Below are 22,828 nucleotides of genomic sequence, written 5' to 3'. Positions count from 1 at the left end.
ACAGAACCTGCAATAGGAATCGTCACCAGATCAGGGAGGAAAAGTCTTTGCTTAGCAAATTCCCCTCAACTCCAAGAGTATCCTCAGGCATCCACTTGGCCAAGCATGTTCCCAGACTCTCAAAAGTAACTCTCTGGTCTTATCTTAGTATACACACTTTGCCTGTTGACTATCATTTGCCTTCTTTTGCTCTGCTTCTTCCTTGGGAAAGATGCTCTATGGGGCAAGTACCAGTGGTCTTTTTTATCAACTTCCTGGGTTCTGAGCAGCCACTTCCCCTCTGATTCTAGAAAAAGGGCAGGTTGCTGTGTGGGCAGGGCCAGGGAATAGCTCTCATTGCCACCATGTGCTTCCCTCCACCCCCAACAACAAGGAGACTCCTGGGAGGGGAGCTTGAGATCCACTTCCTCCTTGAGTTGTAGCTCTGCTCTAATTGTTGGGTTTTGTGACTGTTAGACCTATGGCTTCTTGGACATCAAGACTAACCTGTGTTACCCTCCTGTGTGGACCTTCCCAGAGTGTGAAGGTGTGCCTCATTTCTTCTCCACCTTCTCTTAAAAAGAGACTCCCCAGTCCTATGACCCTCACTTTAATTTGGGACTTCGCTGACCTCCCGGGTGCCCCACCACCTCCCAGAAAGGCCTTCTGCCCACTTCAAGCCAAGATCTTCCTGTTGTGAGTCCTGGTTCTGGAGTTGGGAAAGGATGGGAAAGATTTGAAAGTTTTGAAAATAACTGCTTTCAGAAGAACTGGGGAAGGAGGTTTTCTGATGACAAATGATTCTAGGAATGGAAAAGGCAGAGGAGTCATGTGATCAGTTTAGGTAAAATGAACCAGAGGAAGATAGAAAAAGCCAAGGAAATACCGCTCCCTCCATTTTCTTTGAGAAAATTTCCTTCTTTTAAGCGTTTAAAAGCTCCTCCTTTTTTTTGTGACTAATGGAAGAGCAATCTTTCCTTGAAGTCAACTTATTTGGGGGTTCTTGTCCTCCCCTCAGTTTTCTATTTCTTCTTCCTTAATTTCTTCAGAGCAAATTTAAGGCCTTTGTTCCTTTAGGAATGCTCACATTTTGTTTTCTTTGCAGCACTTTGTATATTTTTTCCACATGCTATGCAATCCACTTATATTAATAAGTTTGAAAAATAGGACACAAATATTATTTTAAAAGAAAAATAACTGTTAAAGTTCAGGAGCTGCAGACAGGGAAGAATTAGTTTACCATAGTATGTCTTTTTTTAAAATATACTTTTATTTATTTATTTATTTATTTATTTATTTTTATGTGGTGCTGAGGCTCCAACGCACCTCACACATGCTAGGCGAGAGCTCTACTGCTGAGCTACAACCCCAGCCCCTACCATGCTATGTCTTAGTCCATTTTCTCTTGATATAACAAAATACCCAATGCTGAATAATTTATAAAGAATGGATTTGTTTATTTTGTCTCGCAGTTCTGAACTCTGGGAAGTTCAAGAACATGGCACTGCTGAGGGGCTCATGGTGGAAAGTGAAAGAGTAAGCTGCTACATGTGAAAGAGAGAGAAAACCTGCTGTCTCGATTAATTAATTAATTAATCCAGCACTCAGGAAGAGTAAGAATTCACTCATGTGAAAAAGGCATTAATCCACTCATGAGGGTTTTGTCCCTGTGAACACCTTTTAAAGTCTTCCCCCAACTCCGAATACCATTACATTAACAATCAAACTTCAACATGAGTCTTTAGGGAGCAAATCACATTCAAACCAGAACATATTCTTTTAATATTGTAAGATTTAGGGTGCCTTCTTCAACCTTATCAAACTACAGACACTGGTGTTATTTTTGACATATGAAAAGAGACGTGGTACTTGTATCTTAAGGATTTTAAAGAAAACTGGCTCATGGAGAAAGGACTCATTTAGGAAAGAAACATATGAAGATGACCATATATAAGCAACTAGTGAATTTAGAGAAAGTAGCAGTTGTATCTAAAAGCTTATAAACTGCCAAAATAATAATTTTCAACAAAAGGCAAACTTGTAGTCTGGTCCTTGTTTTCTGGAAAATCCTATTTTAAGATTCTAAAACATTAGATGAAGAGGATTTTACCCTCTTCTAGATAATTGCAGCCTTTATATACTAAACCCCAAATCCAGGGTTTTTCTGTGAAAAAAATAACTTTAAAAAAATAGTTTGCAAAAAATAAGTGTAAACAGCAATTTTTATTTATTGTTTTGAGGGTTGAAGGAAGCAACATATAACAAAGTGGGAGAGGGAAATATTTCCTAATCATCCAATAAGGGAAATTGGAAAGAAGAATTTTACATAGTGAAACTTTGGGTTGATTTAAGTTGGAGTTATCTGTCACGAGCCAGTCATGGACTGTGGGCATGAACTATGTGCATTTGAACGTATGAGGGGACTGGACTGATGTTACTGTCTGATTGGGCTGTGCAATGTAAGTGTGCCTTTTCTCTCACTCTGCCTTTGATCCTACACAGCACTTGAGATGGGTATGGCTTTCCAAGATGTAAGTCAATCTGCTGACCACAAGACATCACCAAGCAAGACTCCACTCTTTGAAATCCAATTCCTTGCCTTATTTGGGTGGAATTTTCTCGAATGTCTTTTCCCCAGTAAAGAGAAGGTTTTGGGTGTGCTCACTCTCTCTCTTGCTCCTTCCAGCACTGGAGCTGACCATTGGGGTCACTGAGCCAAGCCATCCTGCCTTAGAAATTTATGTTAGAAACTTATGTTTATGTGCCATGTGGTTTCTTCGTCATTTTCTTAGTTACTGATACAGCCAGCTGCTTTGAACCCAACTCATATTGCCAGCCTGGCCAGCTGGTGATAGTTATCATTTAAGGTACTGGACCATTGCATCTTCTATTTTAGAAGAGCAATCTGGTTTTTGAGGGACAGAGCTGCCTAAGGTGGTGATGAGAGTGAGAGTTGAAATATGTGGGATTTTTTTTCAGGTCTTGCCATCATTTTACAAAAAGAGGTCAGATCCAAAGATATAAGGAATTTAACAATGTCATTTGGCTGCTAAAGAGCTAGGATAAATATCCAAGTTTTCCACCTCCATGTCCAAATTTTTTTTCTTTTTTAAAAAATATACACACAACAAGGGAGGAGAGGGAAGAATAGAAGTTCATTGGACTAGACACAGGAATAAAGTTAAAGGAGAGGATGAGAATAGGAAAGACAGTGGAATGCATCAGACAGAACTCTCCTATGTACTAGATGAATACACCACCAGTGAAATGCCACATCATGTACAACCACAAAATGGGATCCTGATTAGAATAAGTTATACTCCATGTATGTATGACATGTCAAAACACACCTAATGTATATCTAAAAAATAAATAAACAATAAATAAAAATATTATGCTACATATTACCCTGAAATAGCAAATTAACTTTCAGAAAAAATCTATATAAAATTGCAAAAGTTAACTGTGAAGATTATGGTAATTAAGGAGCAGTGAATCATTTGACTAAAAGAGTTTGGGAAATTTTCAGGTCAAGCTCAGCTTAGCAGAAACTTGAACAAACAACAGGGCTTCTCTGGGCAGAAAAAAGGGCAGGGGTAACCTAAGAAGAAGGATGAGAGGCAGAAAAGTATAAAGTATTGTTCATTAGACCAGTAATCTCAGTTGACTTGAAATCTGGATTATTCCATTTCAACTGAATGAGGCATCAGGCATTTAAGCTTCCCTGATGTGGGAATCAAGTGTTCATTGTAGAAAGACTACAGTGTTGTGGGGGTTTTGTTTGTTTTTGTTTTTATTTTACTTCAAGCTTTTGTGCAGATTTCTTGGAAGAGTCAGCGAGCCATGACTGTAGAATCTAAATGGTGGGCCTAAAAGTGTGATTTCTAGGCCAAATTGTGGGTCACCACATTTATTCTTCACAGTCATTGAATTGCTTTTTTTTTTTTTTTTTTGGATGTGGGTAGATGGTGTTCAGTGCCTCAGAAATACAAATGGACTTCAGAAAGCAGTGGAGAGCAATAAGAATGAACCCAGAGACTATATGGGGACTGTTTAGGGGTAGACAGATGCTATTAAGATGTGGGTTGGTTTGGACCTAGAAGAAAGTGGCGTCTGGTTGTGGGTGTTTTTTCGTTTGAACCCAGGGGCGCTTTACCACATCCCCAGCTCTTTTTAAAAAATACTTTATTTAGAGAAAGGGTCTCACTAAGTTGCTTAGGGCTTCACTAAACTGCTGAGGCTGGCTTTGAACATGTGATCCTCCTGCCTCAGCCTCCCAAACCACCTCTCTGGTCGGTGATTGTTAAAAGGCTCCTACCTGGGTGGGATGTGCCAGCCTTCTGATTAGGACCTGAAAAGCTGGGCCCGGCCTGCCTTTGTGACGTGGTCCACCCAGCCCCAGCCCGTAGGTCATGTCTTGGCAGATGTGGTCCAAAGCCTGCTCAAAGCCAGCGGCCCCGCGGAGGGGCAAGCGGGGCCATGGCCGAGGCGGCCCAGCCCAGTGGACAGTCCCAAGGCTCTGCAGTCAAAGCTCAGCAGCCCAAGGAAAGGGTCACATCTGGACCTACGAGGCGGGGCCCGCCCTCTGTGCTCAAAGTGTCCCAGCTGCTGCTCCGGGCCATCACGTCGCACAAGGGGCTGACTCTGGCTGTTCTCAAGAAGGAGCTCGGAAACGCTGGCTACGAAGTGCGCAGGAAGATTGGCCGCCCCTCCAGAGAAACCTCCAATTCTGAGGTTAAGGGCACGCTCCTGCGGGTCAGTGGCAGCGACGCCGCCGGCTACTTCAGGGTCTGGAAGATTCCGAAGCCCAAGAGAAAGTTGGGGCGCCCTAGGATGGAGGAGTACGGCCATTCCCCCAGGAGGATCCCACCCGGGTCCCGGAACTCGCGGAGGCGCCCCACGCGTCGCAAACAGGCGAGGAAAACCAGGGAAGCCTGGAGACCCAGGAGGGTAACGGCGAAAGCGAGAAGGGGGAGGCAAAAGACCAAGGAGCCGGTGCGTGCCAGATCCAAGGAAGAAGCGGGGGTCAAGGTGATGGACGAGGGGAGAGGGCGGACCCTGAAGGAGGACATCAGGCCTAGGTCACGAGAAGAGAAGAGGCCAAGCTCTAAGGTCAGAGTAGAGAGGCAGCAGGAATCCGAGAAACTGGGAAAACGGACCATCCAGAAGCCAACCGCGGTTAAAACCGACCGTACTTTTACCCGGCAGGGGAAGACGGGCATGAAGACCTGTAGTAAATCCGAAGGCCTTCGGGTTGTAACCGGGAATCCTTAATGTAGGGACGCCCTCATTTCCTACAGGCTCTAATGCCTTTCCCCGTAGGCTCCAAGGAGAGCACCTCGCACTCTTAATGAACCTATTTACAAGACCTTCCCGCCTCTTTGTGTCTGTTTGCTCTTAGCCGCACCTGAAAGGGTGGATGTTAAGGTGAGACCTCTAGTGGGCACGTGAGATAAAGAGAGAGAAATTAGAGAGACTCTGACCTGTTGCAGGACCCAGAGAAGTCTCTTTTAGAAGGAAAGAAAAGAAGTAGAGGAAAGCCACCAGCTTAAAAGGGGTTAGTTAGGAGTGCTGAGTTAATGATAGAAACACTAGCAAATCCAAAATGAGTTTGGGGAAGGAGGGCATGTTGCCAGAAGTGTAGACAACCTTGATCCAAAGTGTTCTTACCTGAAAAAGTATTTTAAGACAAAATCCCTTCTGCCAAAATCGATTGCAATGAGTTTGTAGTTGTTGCCCTGAATTGATATCCTATTTGAATTTGAAAGTATGTCTTACATGCGAATCCTCAATTAAATGAGATGGTGTGTGAAAGCATCCTGCATAGGGCTTGGCAAGGGCAGGGTGCTCATGGCTGAGGATTTAATATGTTTATAAGTAATTCCTGATGAGATTGTAATGTGCTATAGCCGAAAACTACACTGAATCAGTACTTAGTGAGACCAGGATTCTAGTCACAGTTCTCCCATTCAGACCTTAACTGCATTATTACATAAGCATTTGTGTGGTTTTACACCCCTCTGCAAAATGTTGGGATTATGCTAGGATGATTTGAGGTGATTTAAAGTGTCAGTAAAATGATAAAGGGAACTTGATCATCATTATATATGATTTGCTTGACAAAATTCAACAATAAGGGAGGTATCAAGTGGGCAAGTGCTAACTGCTAGAGAAGAAACCATTAAGATTTATAGAATGCATATCAGAAGTACAGGAGATAGGGAAGGCTAGATAGTGAATATCTAGTCCTTTTGCTTTTCATAAACTACATAGATGTTTTGAGCACTATGTACCAAGTGTGGAGCAAATGTATGATTTCTTTTAGTTCTAAGGCAGGGGTAAAGAACAGCAGGGGAGTAATTCTCATGTCATAAGCTGTGACAGGTCACAGAAGTGGTTTCTAGGGAAGTAAAACATACTGATTTAGGGAAAGGACTAGCTGTTTCCAACTGAAGCCAAAGCAGTATGGAAAATGAACACTCCTGAGAAGTGCTTCCTTTTTATTCTTGAAAAGAGGTGGGTGGAGATATTTGAACCACCTAGAAGTTTTCCCCAGGACAATGTAGTATCTTTTATAAGGGGTGATGTGTGTTTCAAACAAACAAAGTGATGCTACTCTTAGCCCTCTCACACCCTTGAGAATCACAGCCTTAAGCCTGTGCAAAGCCAAATAACAGCAAACTGTTTGAAATGTATCTCATCTAGAGATGTTCTGAACCTGGAAATTTCCGGATGCTCAAATTAAGGTTACTATGCACTTGATTGTCTATGAGTGGCAGAATGAAACAAACAGAATCAGAAAATGAAGAGCCATCTGGGAAGAGGCAGTGAGAAAATCAAACATTGTCTATTGAACACAATTAGAACAAAGTTAATCAATGCCCTTATAGTAGGATGAATTGCCCCCTTTGAGTCCAGGGATGTTTTTACCTAAAGAACAAGGTGGTCTACAATTAGCTTTTCCTATTAAGATGAATGGGATTGACACTGGGAACACCTTGTTTTCTAGATTTTCTAGGAATCATCACATTTGTCTTTGTATTATGTCTTCGTATTATTTGTATTATGGTTTCTTCATTTAAGCAGACTTCCATTCATTTAGTAGAACTTATCAAATTAATGAAAATAGTTACCTTATATAGGACCAGAGTTCCCAGACCCTGATCTTATGTTGCTAACAATGGTCATTTTAGTTTATTTTTCATTGACCAACTCTAGAATGGCTATATTCCAACAAAATATGAAAAAACACCTTACCTCAATAGCAAGCTATCCAGATTATCTAGATCCTGATGAGAGCTGGGTACTCTGTGAATGAATCCCTAGAATAGCTAATTCTATTCCTAGTGTTCAGTCATGAATCCAAGATTCTGGAACCAGTGCTGGGAATACTAAAATGGATAAAACATATTCCCCACTTTTCTTTTCTTTTTTTTTTACAATTTTTCTAATATTTATTTTTTAGTTTTCGGCAGACATAACATCTTTGTTTGTATGTGGTGCTGAGGATCGAACCCAGGCCGCACGCATGCCAGGCGAGCGCGCTACCGCTTGAGCCATATCGCCAGCCCCCCCACTTTTCTTTGTGCTTATATTTGAATGGAGTATTTGGATGTTTTAATTAGAGCAAATGGAATGTCCCTGACTGCAATTCTTTGTTTTCCTTTAACCTCAACTGCCTAGTGCTGTACCAGATAACTGTTGGACTTCAGAGCTGTAACAAATCTTAGATACTCTTAAGCATCAGATATTCAATGGTTGTTCAAAAATAGTTAACAGAAATATATATGCCCTTTAAAAATACAAAAAAATCCAAGTTAACTCATAAGAAAAGTGCAAATTAATAAGATAGTGTTTTTAATCATATGGACAAAAATCCGAATGTTTGAGAATAGAGTCCATTGGTGACTGGGAAAACATATTCATTACTGGTGGAAGTACAAATTGTTGCAACCCCTAATGGAAGGAAATGTCTACTGAACTACAAATGCAAATGGAATTTATCTTTTATGTTTATACTCTTGTGTAATGACTTATGTCCAGGGTATTTAGTGCAGCATTGCATTTTAAAAAAGAACAAAAGTATAATTAGGAGATAGGTTAAACTGCAAAGCTTCCATATAGTGAAATAATATGTAGCTCTAAAAAGGCAAGTATTCTTTATTATGATAAGCTCCTCAAGATACATTTAATGAAAAAGAAAAAGTTCAAGACACTGAGTATATAATAACTTTTGAGCAAAATAAAGGGAAATCTAAATATCTCTTTGTAGATGCATAAAGAAACTATGGGAGAATATGCTGAGAAACCTAAGTGGCTCTCTATCATGAGGGGAAGGTGATAGGAATTGTAGGGAATAGATTTAAATGAGAGTCTTCACTGTATCTTTTCTGTGTTTGTTTTCAGAACCATATAAATTGTAATTTGTTAAAAATTAAGGTAGAAAAAAAATAAAAAAAAAATAAATGCTAGTAATCTTTAAAAAAAAATTAAGGTAGAAATTTCCTTGTAATTGTCAATTATAGCTTTTTCATTTATAAGATGGTTTGTTCTACTGTATGCTTTAGTTCATCTCATTTTTCTAAGATAGGTCTTAGGTGAAAAAGTGAATGTTTAGAAAGTGTAAAGCTTAGAAATTGACTCTTAACTGCAAATCCAGCATTATCTCAAGTTCCAGATGTTGAATGGGGCTTCACCATCCATTCATTAGCTCCACAAGCCATCTTTTTGAATGTAGGTAAAGGTCAGAAGTTCAGAATTTATTTCTACATGTTGCAGAGATTTCATGGAGACGGGGAAGATATCTCAAATTTTCAACCTGTTTTACAGAACATGCAAACATCTCCATTTATCAGTGGTCTTCAAACTATAGATTTCTTCTGTTCTTCTCTGGGGAACTTCTTACATGACAAGGGCATCTGGTCATGTTCAGCGAAAACCTATATACCTAGTAAGGACAGGAATACAGAGTTAGGATATTAACATAAGAGCACTGTGTCAAGAATGGACACAAACAGACCCCCTAAACCAGAGAATTAAAGAATTGAAGAGGGAGAGGGTGTTAACACCAGGGCTTGAATGAGAGTGAGAGAGCAGGTTGGGGGGTAGATAGAAGGAAGTCAGGATTTCAGTAGTCCTGGTTGAGAAAACATCCCCCCCCCACACCCAATGAAGGAACAATCACAGCTGCTGTGTTTTCTCCTTTCCCTTTTCTCAGTTCCCTTTCCTCTTACCCTTTTTAGTGATGGAAAAGATCAGGAAGTATTACTCCAAGTGGCTGGGGGGAAAAAGTGAACACCAGAAAATAAGAAAATATGTGAAGCCCCAGGCAGCAAAACAGCTTGGTAGGTGTAAGGAAAGCTGCAGAGGCATCTGAGGCTCAGCACCCACTAAGCAACAGGCTTGAAGCTCTTTACAGCCACTCCCATGGAGGAGGAAGAGCTGCGCCTTTGGATTATGCTCATCCCCGGAAAAGGGGGTCTTTGTTTGCCCGCCCCAGAGGATTGGTCAGTGAGTTAATGACCACACCCCACCCCGCCCCATCACCACAAGCCTTTTCTAGTTTTCTCCCATAACCATTTCCTACCTAACCTCTCTGTACCTCGGCGCTGAGTGCGTCTGGATGACCGTGTTCTGTCCTAACCCCATCGGTGACCGCCTCATCTGGCTCTGGGAAATACCCAGTTATTTCGAACTTACCTAAGGGGGTAAATTCGCAGTCATCAACACAGCCACCTCAGTCTCCGTGCGGCAGCACTCCCTGTGAGCTGACCACTCACCCAATCCCAGGGCGTGTCTCAGGTTGGGTCGCGGTCAGTAACTGAGTGGGGAGCGATATTTGGGGACCTGACGCCAGGGAGGAGGCGGCGCAGCCCAGCCTGTTGCATCTTTAAGCTATGTTTCCATAGGGCGACAGGGGCTAGTGCGGGACTCTCGTGACACCCCGCCTCCCTCTCTCCCTCAATGCTCCCACCAATCGCCCCCTCCCCCAGTCTTTTTTTTTTTTTTTTGGCTCAGGAAAGAAGAGTGGGGAATGGAGGGAAAATTGGAGAGGACCAAGAGGAAATCGGTGATCCAGCCTCACCTCCTTTTTCAACTGCCAGGAACCATACAGAGCATATTATAGATCCCCAAGGATACATACTAAACTTGTAGGAAGTTCAGCCATTGGAGACAGCCAGCAGCCTAACAGGCGCAGCCCTAGTTGGGCATACCCTGAACCTCCCCGGAAGAGGGAGCAGGTGAGACGTGGCAGGAAAGCTTGGCTGAATAACTCGCTGAGGACAGGGGCAGGGTCGCCAGGTCTGGAACCACTAGAGCCTTGTGCATAGTAAGCACACAAAACGCTGCTTGTAGAATTAAGACAGTTTGATTCTCAGGAGCTATAGGAGACAAGTAGGAAGTAAAATAAACTGGCAAAAACCAGAAAGTGACCGGAAGCTACTTCAAGGGTTGAAGAGTCACTGGTCAAAGGAATAAGGGCCTCCATCTGTCAGTACTAGGCAGCGAGTTTGGGTGTGGTTTATGGCAGGAGTGGAAATGTGAATGGGAGAGAAAGACTGGTAAGGTGGCAGCTCAGTTGCTCTAGACAAGAATAGGGGAAGGGAGTGGAAAGTCTGAGTGTGATCCCTGCTTAGTAGGTTTAACGCTGATAGAAAATAAATTGGCAGGGACTACTTATATAGAAGGACTGCTGATGGATGAGCAGTGAGCCCATGATGAAATGAAACTAGAGAAGAGAGAAGCCTGAAGCTGGAAAAATGGGAGTTGGGGCAAACAAAGACCCTTGGGAAGATGCAGCATTGCTCAGGCAAAACAGAACAAAAATCAAACCAAAGAAAGCTGAGAAGTGAGAAGGAAGAGTGGAAGAGTGCTGCCTGTTGGGAGAAGGGAAATAGCAGGCAACAAAAAGAGGGAGAGCCTGAAGCCTGCAGTTAAAGAAAGCTGCAGCTCTCTCTAACCTTCTATCTTAGAGAGCCTCATAGGTAGGTTTGCAACTGTCAATTCAGTCTGTTTTTATGGGTGTGTCTGGGAGAGGAACTGGAGCAGGTAGCAGGGCCAGGGCCTACAAGATGGAGCCTTTTCCACAGTCTGAATTTCACAGAATTTTCAAAGCAGGAGAATGCATTTTAGGTACCATGGCTTAACTGATTACAATCTCTACATAGTAAATAGAGTCTAGGATTGAACCTCACTTGTGTCACATCTCATTACAGAAGTTTAGTTCCCCTGTGTGCCCTGGGAACTATCTGATGTTCCCGATGCTCTTGCCTATGAGGTACACCAAATCATGGTTAGAAATCCTCTGTGTGGCTCTTATTGGTCCCTAATCCAATTGTGAGTTTGGAAAACCTGGGTCCTTACATGCTTAGCATCACAAGTCTCACTGTCTTGTGCTTACCTTTGTGCTGAATGCTGGATTCACCTGCCTTCAGGGCTACTTGTTAGAAGGCCTAGGGAAAAGATCAGATGACTAACAATGGAGGACTGTTTACTTGATTGTCCATTTCTCAGTTTTATGTTGGATTCTCTTTCTTTGAGTTGTCTATCCTGAGGTTTCTGGACTCAAGTTACACTGTGCTCCCAGTTTGGTGGTTGATAGTTGAGTTAGATAGTTGTCCCTTCAGTTCCTGGAATTTGTGAATAACCCCAGTTCTTCAACTGAGGTAAGCATGGGGAAGACCCTAGAACTAAGGGGAACTGAATTGAGGACTAGCCTAGTGAGGTTGACAACAGGAGTGTGAAGATGGTGAAGTACAATTGCTTGACATGGAATTTGAATCACCTAGCTAAAACTTAGCTTATAGTCTGGGGGGGCATGCTAAAAAAAACTGATTGTTGGGCTATAACCCCAGAGTTTCTGATTTAGGGATCTGAAAATTTGCAGCTTGTCTAAAGACCACATTTTAAGAACCATGGTCTGGTATACCATACAAAGAATAGAGGGAAATTTTGCCAGCTAAGGCCCTCCAAGGGATCTAAGGGAGATTTTACTTTTCTTTTATTGTTCAGCCCTACTCACCCCACCCCAACCCCATACAGTGCACCTATCTGAAAAGAGATGGAAGGGATCTGACTTCTAACTCTCCTGGTTCTGAGTCAGGATTGACCTTGCCATGCTGGAAATAGCAAACAGTGGTTTGGTTTTATCCCCAATTATTAGCCCATTTAGCTCCCCTGAAGGCATAACATTTCTCTAACAAGGGAAAAGCATTTCTTTCCACAATTAAAATTAGAGCTTAAAATATAAATAGCTTCAGGAAAAGCTAGCCCTTTGGGTTACATTCTCCTATTCAAGGGATCCTTTATTCCTTGGGGGGGGGGTGCAAAGGGAAGGATACCTGAATTAGGGCATAGTCACCACAGATGGAAAACTGTGACAGGATCCTGAAGATACACTTCCCTGTTTTACATTTTGCCCAGAGAGAAGACAGAGACACTTTTTATTTAAAGGGAAACCGGTGGCCATGTGGCAGATGGGAGTTAGGTGGAAGATGAATGTTTGAGGCTGATTCCCTGTGGGAAAAATAATTCAAATCTATTCACTCATCTGATGGCTGTTGCTTATTTTATTTTTCATCCAAGGGAGGTGATGTTGGACCGAGGTAGAGAAGACAATAGTACACCAGAGATGACCCAAAGGATCGCCCCTTCTGTAGAAGGCCCTTAGACTCCATGATGCCTTTCAGCTGCACCTACATTTTGGGGGCTTCACTTTCTATCCCTACAATTACTAAAACAGATAAAAGGCTGGAGGTTAACATGTCGATATTAAGAGGTCTCACCTGATAGTAAGGAATATCACTTACCACAAGTGCTTAAGACCAGGTTTGTGAGGAGTTGGATTTGCCAGCATGTCAGATATTTCTTGAAAACAGAATAGAACTAAGCAATATTCTTATAGTCATTAAAGACCAGATTCTGTCCTCATACCCTGATGCTTCTAGTATCTTAGTCCTTAAAATATTTAGTGACCTTTGCCTTATAATTCTTGACACAAATATAGAATAACCATATTGAGTCATGATCAATCCCTTTCTTTGACCACAGTTTAGGGATTCCACGGGTGGGCTCTGAATCTGCTAAATGTATATGCAAAACTATGTAAACTGTAATATGTCTATTTTTCACAAAAGTGGGCATCTGGTTTTTACCAGAATATCAAACATATCTGTGATCCAAAATAGGTTCTATTATAGAAAGCTTTATATTTGTATTAAATATTTGTATTTAAAGTATGAGGGAAAAAGAAATGGTATAGTCCAGTTTTAACACTGGAACCTAATATTTTCTTATTTCCTTGGGCATCTCCTAATATTGATTCTAAAATGCTTCTGTCCCTGAGGACCTAGGGTAAGGCCTGCTTACAAAGGGCTGGTTGGCCATTTTACTTTATTCATAAGAACAGAAGCAAGAGAAGTGCATTCCAGGCAAAGATGGAAGGGTGCTCTCAGTAGCAAAAGAGAGATGGGGCTGAGCTACTCTTGTTTGTAGTCTTAAGAAGCCCAGTCAGCAAAATGACCCTATTTTCAATTCCACTTGAGCCCAGGACTCTGAGGAGCTGTGATTCATCCAGTTTTTCCTAAGCAAGATGGAGCAATCACTAAATTAGATTCTTGCAGCTCACTTCCTCTTGTGTCTCTGGTTAATTCCATCAACTGTGGTTAAGAAATAATTGTCTTAGGGAGAATCCAGAATCTAAGAATTAAATAAAAAATGTCACAATTTCACCCTCTTTGCTTTTTTTCCTTCCTAACTCAAACTGCTCTAACAAGATAAATTTTAAATTATAAGACTGGCATTAACACAATCATTAATAATGAGAAACAATGATCAACTTATCAACTAACAGATGTTAGAATATTTATACAAATCCTAGTGTGGATACCTTAGAATTCTAAGATTCACATTATGGACACTTTTCCAGAATTGGAAGAAAAACCAGCCAGAAAGCTCATTACCCTGCATCAGCTGAAAAGTTAAGCCACAGCCTTTTCCCATAAAGTTCTGTTTCTGGGAGAATGAGATCCTCAAGGTAACTCTTCCCCCTTGATGAGGAAATCAAAGTCAAGATTAATAACAACAACTTGCAAACACTGTGATTCCTGCCCTAATTTTCCAGCACTCATAAAAGACAAGACAAAAACCCCACTCAGCACAAATCTTCTAAATGTGCCTTGCCTGAAATCAACAAGAAACAGCTCTCTGCTCTGAAGACTTCTTTCTGTCTTCTCCTGGGTAAAAACAATTTGCAACTCAGAGATTCAGACCTAGACATACAAACCCACAAATGTCTTGATCTCAGTGATACTGGGGAAAACTTTGTACACAACTTAATCCATCATTGAACCCTTTCCACTAGGGCTCCCTTTATCACGCAGATTACTTTCTATCTTGAAACAAAACAAAACAAAAATCCCCATACAATCCCCACTACCCTCATCCCCAGAACACAACCCCTAGAAAACCTAGCTTGTACAATTTGCACTTAGCATGCTCTCTTCAAGGATCCTGCACACATGTACACATAGACACACATAAAGACACAGTCAATGGGAGAGGGGATCTGTTTGAGGGGATAGTTTTTTCTTCTGTGTGGGCCTGGATTACTTGGGGAGGTAACATCTATCTTTTAGCATTATAGTGTGATCTCTCAGCTGGAATATGTATGTGCAAGATGAAGGAAATAGGAATAGGAGGTGGAAAAGTCCTTTGTTTTTTCAGCAGGTGGCATTGAGAGGTGTAGATGTGTATATGGATGACTAAGGTAAGGGTGACAGACCCACACAGGAACAACATCTGGCCCCCTGGCTTTCACAGGGATAAAAAGGGGGACTCTGGGTGCCTGATCACAATCTCATTCCTGTTTCCTCATTACTTTCAAATTCATTGTTTACCAGAGTACATTTCATGGAGTCACCAGTTCTGTGGGATATGAAATAAAGAGGATATTGAGGTCAAGTAAGTTTAGGAAACACTGCATTAACAGAAACACTGCATTAACAGTTTACTGCAGAAGCTTTCAGACCCTTTAATATGCAAAAATAGTCTCTCTCTACATATATTCGTAAATATATGTGTATATGTAGAGAAAGAATATAATCAATACACAAGGGTGATACTGAAAAATATTTAACAAGTGGTATGGTACAGACTCCAACCAATGAGAATGGACCTCAGCCATAACTGCTGGTACCACTGTACCTTTGAGAATGGGCTTAGGCTGAATATCAGCCCACATTGTATGCATTGTTTCCCAAAATTTTGCCCAAAGAACCCTGTTTTCATGTGTTCTCACAGAACTGGTGAGAAATACTCTGGCCAATGCTGGAGCATCATTTCTCTAGGGATAGGGCCAGGGCTCATGATTCTGGCCATTGGGGTGCAGGATAGAGGCAGCCCTGGCAGTGACTACTGGTAGCACCGGCTGATAGACCTGACCATAACTGCAGCAGAGACAGATTTCAAAAGACAGATGTCCCTCGGTCCCAGCTACTTCGGGGACTTTGCCCCTGATGGGTCAGCAGATGCCTGTCCAGGTGATGTTTGCGGCCAAAGCTCTTCTCACACCGAGGGCACTGGAAGGGCTTCTCCCCGGTATGGGTCAGCCAGTGTCTCACTAGGTGGTGCCTTCGGCCAAAGCTCTTCCCACATTCAGTGCACACATGGCATTTTGGCACTGGTGGGGCACGCTGCCGTTTCCTAGCCCCAGGACTCTCTCCAACCTCTTGGCCCTTGCAGGACTTGCCATCTGCATGCACTCTCTGGTGGCTGGCCAGATGGGAATTGCATCGGAAATTCTTGCCACACTTAGAACACCTGCTGGGTTTGTCATGTAGGTGGGTTTTCTGGTGCCTGATTAGGTGGTGTCTTCGTCCAAAGCTTTTCTCACACTTGAGGCAGCTATAGGGCCTCTCTCCAGTGTGTGTTTGCTGGTGCCTGGCAAGGTGGGAGCCCCACACAAACTGTTTCCCACATTGGGGGCATGTATGGGGTCTTAAGATAGAATCCATCTCTGTGCCACACAGAAGGTTTGAGAAGCTATCTTCCTGAAGAAAAGGTGGTCCTAGGAGCATTCCTCTGGAGCTCCTGGACATTGAATCCCAGTTCTCATCCTGCTCTGGATTCCAGAGAACAGTATCTTCAGACACACTAGATAACATTCTGGGAGGTTCTGCTTCTAGTTCAGGGGTATCCCCCTCATGTTCACTTCCATCTCCTGTGGAGAAGGAAAAAGAACAACCCCAAAAAGGTAGTCACAAGATAGTACCCTAGGACCTAAGCATGATGTATGATGCCAAACCTCACCCCAGGAGGGTCGAGAGGACATATTCTAATATATAAGATAGGGTGATAGGTGTAGAGGTTCTAAGAGCCTAGGCTTAAGGAGTAGATCAGCCAAGTTTTAATCTCAGCTATCCATTTAAATTCTTAAAGCCTTCATTTCCTCTTCTGCAAAAAAGGAGTAAAACACCTCTCTCCCAAGGTTATTATATAATAGCATAATATCTGCACATAGTAAGCACTTAGAAAGTGGTATATGCTATTGTTATTACTTATCAGCATTATTTATCAACTACTATTTATTACTACTAATCAACATCTTCTAACCTAAATATGGATGGAGAGAATGAAGGAAAGTGTTGCAATCATCAGTGTCAGCAATAATAGAGAGACATGGAAGACATTCCTGAAATGGTTAGGAAATTCAACAACAACAACATCAATAGTAACAGTAACAAACATTTACTGTGTGCTTATTACTTTCTTGGCCTTGTTATATTGTTCTAATATGTTAACATATTTAATACTCAAAATAATTTAGATACGAAGAAACCAAGAAGAAGTCAACTATTTTTCCAAGGTTCCATGGACATGGTCCAGAATTCAAATCCTCAAAGTTTGATGCTGGACTGTCTTATGAACTTTTCTGTTACACTGATTTGCTTTTGAAGAAAAAGATCTCCAAACCTTTAAATGAGAGTAATATACAATAATGACACCCCAAGAACGGTGAAGGCAGCGGCTGAAAATCTATTCCAGGTCCTCACCTGTATATGTGACCCTCAGGATATCCCTCTCCTCTAAGTCCTGGGGGTCAGGGACCCATTGTTCTTCTCCTCCTTCTAGTTGAGAAAGCATGTCAAGTTTAGGAATTGGAAATCCTGCCCATGGGAAAGAAAAATAGAGATGTAAGTTAGTTCAACAGTTATCCTATATTTGTGAAAAAACCTGTTTCCTAGATGATTTCTTGGAACTCTAGGAAAAAGCAGGCCAGATTCAAGCCTCTCTCTTGACCCCTACCATTTCTGTTAAGTCCCTCTTCTTTATCCTAGGAAATCACATTTTCTTTTCCAATTTAGTCTGTTATTTTCTACTCAAATCCTTCCAGCCCAAGTTCCCTTTCTGATCATAACTTCACTTTAGTCCTACTATAACTTCAGAACTTTACTTTAGTCCTACTGCAAACTGTCCCCACCCCACCCAATTCCCAGTCATGTCCTTGGAAACTGTCTTCCCCTAGATGGTTCCCAAGATTTTGAGGACCCAGTTCCAGATGTCTCTCTCTCTCTGCTTTGTAAGAACCACCCAATCCCAACCAAGAAGAACCTCAAGTTCTTTACTGCACAATTCAGCATTATTAGGTATTTTTTTTAAAGTGCTCCCTCACTTCCATTCTCTTGGGGTTAGCCCTGAGGTTCTTTCTTTGGCAGAAGCCTAGAAAGAGTCCTGAAGCAGTCCCTTCTTCTCAGGGTATGATCTTTTAGTAGGTAGGGAAGATCATGCTTACTCAGAGAGACCACTATTCCACAGTTTTCTTGCATGACATATTCTCCATAAAAGTCTGTTTGAGAGGGGTCCAGGCTCCGCCACTCTTCCTGAGAGAAGCACAGTGACACATCCTTGATGGTTACCAGGCCCTGAAACAAAATATAGCATCTCGGTCAGTAGTTGTCCCTTAAGGAAAATGTGATCTCAGTATAAAAGGCTGAGGTAGTAGAGAAGAGAGAGCAAGAGAATATCTAGGAAAAGAATTGCCTAGAGATACCTGGGTAGGATATATGGTTTTGGTAAAGGGGAAGTGAGGAGAGGAATAAAGGTTAATGGTCAAGGAGTGAGTGAGGGTAATGTCACCAGAGAAGTTTCCCAAATAGGATCATGAGAAGTTGAGGTATCACAAACTCCTCACTCCCTCTGTTTTAATGTCTACTCAATCTTTTATCACTTGCTTTACTCTTTTTATTACAGAAATTCTGTACCATCTTCTCCTTCCTCCGTAATACCCCCCCTTTTATGGCAACACAAAATGATAAAAATTAAACATTCTTTCTTGTTTCCCATCATGCTATACCTTTACCATTCAGGCAGTATAGTATGATAGTTAGGCCCAGAATATGGAGCCAAATGACTCTTAGTTTTGTTACTTATACTAGCAGTATGACCTTATACAAATACCTTAATTTCTCATTTAAAATGGGATGATTGATTTATTCTCAGAATCAAATGAGATCACACAAAGCACCCAGAGAAGAGCACACATGATAAGCACTCTGGGAGTGTCGTTAATACTACTACTATTATCTTTCCTTGGCTCCTCTATTGCTTTCTGAATCTATACCTATTTTCTTCTCTAGCTTTGACCCTCTTTACATATTTCTTTTCTTCTTTTCCCTAAGTGCTTCATTATCTACCCAATCCTGTCTATATTCTTCCAAGCTTTACTTAGGTCTTCTCTTCCTAATATTTCCGTATTTATTAATTGAAGAAAGCTAATTAACTATTCTTAAAAATTCCCCTGTGGATAATAACATACCCATCCATTTAAAAACCCTATCTTTAAGAAATCACCTCTCCTTGTTGTGCCTCCATTTAATTTTCCAAGGGTATAATGTGCCCCTTGGAAAAGGATAGACTCTGTTCAGTTATAATATAAACATACCATTAGTATTCATCTGAACTAAAAAAATCAATGGGATAATATTAAAACTATAAAACTGTTTGATGAGACCTTGAGAGAGGCCAACTTTATACATCCCACCTGTGATCCAGCTGCAAGAAGGGCAGCTGCCATCTCCCAATCTCCAGTGCTCCCCTCTTGAGGAATTGCAGGAACCCAGGGAGTAGATTGAGCTGATAAGGGGAGAGAGTAACCATTAGAGATGAATTATCCATCATTTTCCAATAAGTACTTCATTTTAGAGAGGCATAATGGTCTTATCTTCTCTAATATCTATGACCATTGATAAAATTAAAATGCATAAACGTAGACGAAGAATCCTTCACTCAAAATGTTCTGTAAGGGCATTAGGTAGCTTTTGAATTTGTATTATTTGAATGAAATTTTCATTTAGTGAAATCAGTGTTGCACTTTCTTCATCTCCCACATTCAATACCACCAATTACATACTTGCATGTGGAAGGAATAATTGTGCAAGTGACAGGAAAAGCCTAATCACATGGTTGAAGAATTCATGAGTCCTGAAAGCAGGGCAAGGAAGAAAGGACTGGTGCTGGTACTGGGTATGCTGTTTAGTCCATGATAATTTGGGGATTTTAAACTCTACTCTTTGAACAGAGATTAGGAGACTACACATTGGGTTTCCCACACATGCTGTGGGCTCTCACCCTTCTCCTGAAATGACTGTGGCTCCTCTTCAAGATCACAGCATAGGTGCTCCAGTGGCCCTGGTGCTGTTCTCCATGGCCCCTCTTCCTGGCTTCCCCTTTCCATCTGGGGCTCTGTTCCATCCAGCTGTACATTCATTGACTCCCATCCTGTCCCCAGGGCTGCTGTCTGTTCTGAAAGCATTTTTGCTCCAAGCCCAAATTGTGACCTGGAACAGATCAATATTAGCTATGCCTAAGGAAGTTATGGGGAACAGCTCCAGGGATTAATGATGAGACTGGATAAAAGGAGCTTAATGGAAGATGAACATCAAAACTTGATGTGTTCCAATCAACTGAGTCTGAGCCAAGCATCTTGGAGGAACTAAGAAACTGGCAGGTACTGAATAGCAAAGTCACTAACTGTTATTTGGGGGCCTCATGGAATAACCAAAATATCTCTGAAGCCTGAAAAAAGAATATATTTAAAAAGAACAATCCCAGAAATTCATAAGTTATTCATTTTATTTCAACAACTGAAAGTATAGGAGAGTAGGCAATTTGGAAACATGCAGGAAGGAATGTACATAGATCTGTTCTCAACAAAGATGAATGCAATCACACATAAAATTTTCTGCCATAAGTCACATTCTCATCAATTATTTCAGAATGACATGATTACTTCACATAGAAGTCCCAACCAAGTGGTGTATGTGCATTGTGAGTTCACACATCTTTTTTGAGGCTTAACCAAACAGCACCTTACTAAGACACATGATATGTTACTCTCATGTAGTAAATAAGGTAGAAAGACTAATAACTTGGAAAGCAGGTTTAAGATTCCAAAACTACCCTACTAGGTAAGAGAAATTGTTGGTCAATAAGAAGCTGAAGTTTAATCAGAAAAAGTAAAAAAGAGCAGTAAGTTTGTTGAGGCATAGAAAAAGAGGAAGCAGTGCTTCTACAATGACCTTAGGGTGAATTAATAGCCCTGTGATTTGAGACACAGGGACAAACCTGTTTGTTTGGAAGGCACCAGTCATATCTCATTAGAAAAATAAATTCAATTTTAAAAAAGGGTATGAAGAAGCCAGTATGTATTCAATGGAACAAACTAAAGTACAGAAAGGGATAGGAAACAGTCATTGGAAAAGGTAGAACCTAGTTTTCTCTTTTTTGGAGAAGGCTGATGAATGGAGCTACTAATGCATAAAAAGAGAGGTGTTTTCTATCCTCTCTGAATCGAACAGAAGAAGTGGGTTTTGATTACAAAAGAAGATTTAGGTTAGATTTTTTTCTTAATTAACAATCTTGTGCACAAGACCAGGTTGTGTACTCTTCCATTCCTTAGTCATCTTAAGAACAGGACAGGCTCCATTTGGGAAATAGTCTATTAGAAGACTTCACTTTAAGCCTTTCTGTTCTTGTGCTTCCTTTCTACTTGGTAACATATTTTTGTGATACTTATTCAATATCGAAGTAGTAAGAGCCAGAGAAAGACTTCCAAGAACAGATCAGAACCTTGGTAGATATTCTGGCTCATGCACATCCATTCAATAACATTTGCAAGAACCAGAAGGCCAGGATAGGTTATCAACAGATGTCAAGTCATTTTTCTTTTTTCATTTTTTGCCTATTTGTCTTTAACGAAAGAGGTAGGTGGGAACCTTAAACCCAATGCAAAGGAAGAACAGATTCCCCTTTTATCTCAGAGGTCCAAAGATGGCTCAGGGCCACATGGGAACAGAATCCTGGACAGATTCCCAGTTTAGGAGGTTTCCTTTTCAGAAACTTCCCATAAGGAAAATTCCCAATAAAGAGAAACTTCCATTTTAGTTTTCTTGTATGAATTCCTGTCTCTGTCTTCTCTTCGCTTTCATCAAAGTACCGGTTTTCCCTCTTCACTCTAAGCCTTCCTGTTCTTGTGCTCCTTCAGCAAATCCTCCTCCTAGGGTTCTGCTTCTAGCTAAATATCTGGACACCTGTCTCAAATCCTTTCCTCCTCTCCTCCAGAAGAAAAGTCTCTTGATGAGAAGCTTCTTTCTGCAGAGTACACTGGACCAGTTATGAGTCTCTTGATATCACTGACAGAAAATCTATGGAAGAGCTGGCAAAAATCTCAGCCAAGGAAGGGGTGGGTACCTGTCCCCAGCTTACATTTCCTAAGATGTTCATGACAGAACCAGCACATGGGCTGTGAAGGGGCAGCCTTAACTTGGTTTCTCCTGGTTCCAGATAATCCCATGCCTATTGGAGTCTGGGTTCTGGGGCTTTACTTTTCCCTTTTCCTGATATAGCTGGATGACAAGGTGTCTGTAGCAAGAAGTTTTTGCACCCACTGCTGTTGTACAGAAAAAGGGCCATGTTATCAAAAAGAGTGGCCCAAGGGCACAGGGACAAGTTGCGCTGTGGCTGTCAAGAAAATCTTGGCCCCTGCAAGGGGTGGGGCATGGGCGGGATGGGAGCCTGTTCGGGAGTAAGGTTGCTTCTTTCCTCCTTCTTGTCACACTGCCCCCGGAGAGGGTCAGATTTCAGAGAATCCGAGCAAGGCAGAATTGGAGCGGGGAAAGTGAGGTCAGAAAACAGGTTTCCTCTGAGCAGGGGCTTGAGCAAGTGAAGAGAAAGGGTGCCTTGGGGTAACCGGTATGCGAGTGACAGCGACAGGAGCCTGCAGGGGCCTGACAGCGACGATGGGAACTGCGAGACGGGGCGAGGGGCGGGCACAGAATGTCAGCAGTGTCCCTCGGGAAAGACAGCGACCAGGAGGCCGCATCGTTCCTCCTCCCCGCCCCCATGGGTGACCGTGCCCCCCGGCCCCCGGGGAAGCCAGGCGACCCTCCCTCCAGCCGCGGCGCCCTCCGTCCCGGCCCCACTCACCCCGGGTCGGCTTGGCCCGCAGCCCGGTGCCTCCCTCCCGGGCGCCGCCTGCCCCTCCCCTCCGCCCTCTGCTAGCGTTTTCGGAGCCGGCGGCCGGCCCAGCCAGCGACAGGCGGCGACAGCGGCCCGGCGGGCGCGGGCGGGGCGGGCACAGGAAATCCCCGCCCGCTTCCGGGGCTCGGCGGCGGCGGCGGCGGCGGCGGCGGCGGTGGCGGCGCGGGGGGCGGGGCCGCGGCTCCCGAGACCCGAACGGGCCGAGCAGGGACCTCGGCGTCCGCGGCCCGGGGGCGCCGCCGGCCCCGGTGTCTGGCCTGCGGGGCGCGGGACCCGTGCCTGGGTGGCCGCCGGCCCGCGCGGTTCCGCCACT

At 42.6% G+C, this 22,828-nt stretch overlaps 2 protein-coding genes across 3 annotated transcripts; one reads left to right on the top strand and one right to left on the bottom strand.

Moving 5' to 3' along the window:
- Window positions 1-4,425: 4,425 nt before the first annotated feature.
- On the top strand, window positions 4,426-5,253 carry H1-7 (H1.7 linker histone). The gene has a single exon (XM_027949721.2). It carries the CDS (start codon window positions 4,459-4,461, stop codon window positions 5,251-5,253), a length of 795 nt encoding a protein of 264 aa, XP_027805522.2. The 5' UTR covers window positions 4,426-4,458.
- An 8,687-nt stretch (window positions 5,254-13,940) lies between these two features.
- On the bottom strand, window positions 13,941-22,566 carry Znf641 (zinc finger protein 641). Of its 2 annotated transcripts, XM_071609932.1 has the most exons (7): window positions 22,462-22,566; window positions 19,606-19,814; window positions 19,019-19,110; window positions 17,771-17,900; window positions 17,031-17,144; window positions 15,421-16,198; window positions 13,941-14,027 (listed from the first exon to the last, which is right to left on the bottom strand). In XM_071609932.1, exons 2-6 carry the CDS (start codon window positions 19,787-19,789, stop codon window positions 15,444-15,446), a joined length of 1,275 nt encoding a protein of 424 aa, XP_071466033.1. In that variant the 5' UTR covers window positions 19,790-19,814; window positions 22,462-22,566; the 3' UTR covers window positions 13,941-14,027; window positions 15,421-15,443. The 2 variants fall into 2 exon arrangements, with proteins under 2 accessions (XP_071466033.1, XP_027805525.3); XM_027949724.3 differs by having other exon boundaries at window positions 13,941-16,198.
- Window positions 22,567-22,828: the final 262 nt, after the last annotated feature.

This window comes from Marmota flaviventris, chromosome 3, assembly GCF_047511675.1.
Source record: "Marmota flaviventris isolate mMarFla1 chromosome 3, mMarFla1.hap1, whole genome shotgun sequence".
In the NCBI taxonomy this organism is placed as follows: Eukaryota; Metazoa; Chordata; class Mammalia; order Rodentia; family Sciuridae; genus Marmota; species Marmota flaviventris.
Note: the sequence above shows the minus strand (reverse complement) of the source record. Positions and strands in the feature narration are given on the sequence as shown.

Bases quoted from the DNA above. Each gene is read 5' to 3' on its own strand.
- Znf641 (XM_027949724.3), bottom strand. From the start codon at position 19,789: ATGCTTTCAGAACAGACAGCAGCCCTGGGGACAGGATGGGAGTCAATG. The intron at 19,111-19,605 runs GTGAGAGCCCAC...TCCCCTTATCAG, and splicing joins ACAGTCATTTCAGGAGAAGG to CTCAATCTACTCCCTGGGTT. The intron at 16,199-17,030 runs GTGAGGACCTGG...CCTTCTCCACAG, and splicing joins CCTGAGGGTCACATATACAG to GAGATGGAAGTGAACATGAG.
- H1-7 (XM_027949721.2), top strand. From the start codon at position 4,459: ATGGCCGAGGCGGCCCAGCCCAGTGGACAGTCCCAAGGCTCTGCAGTC.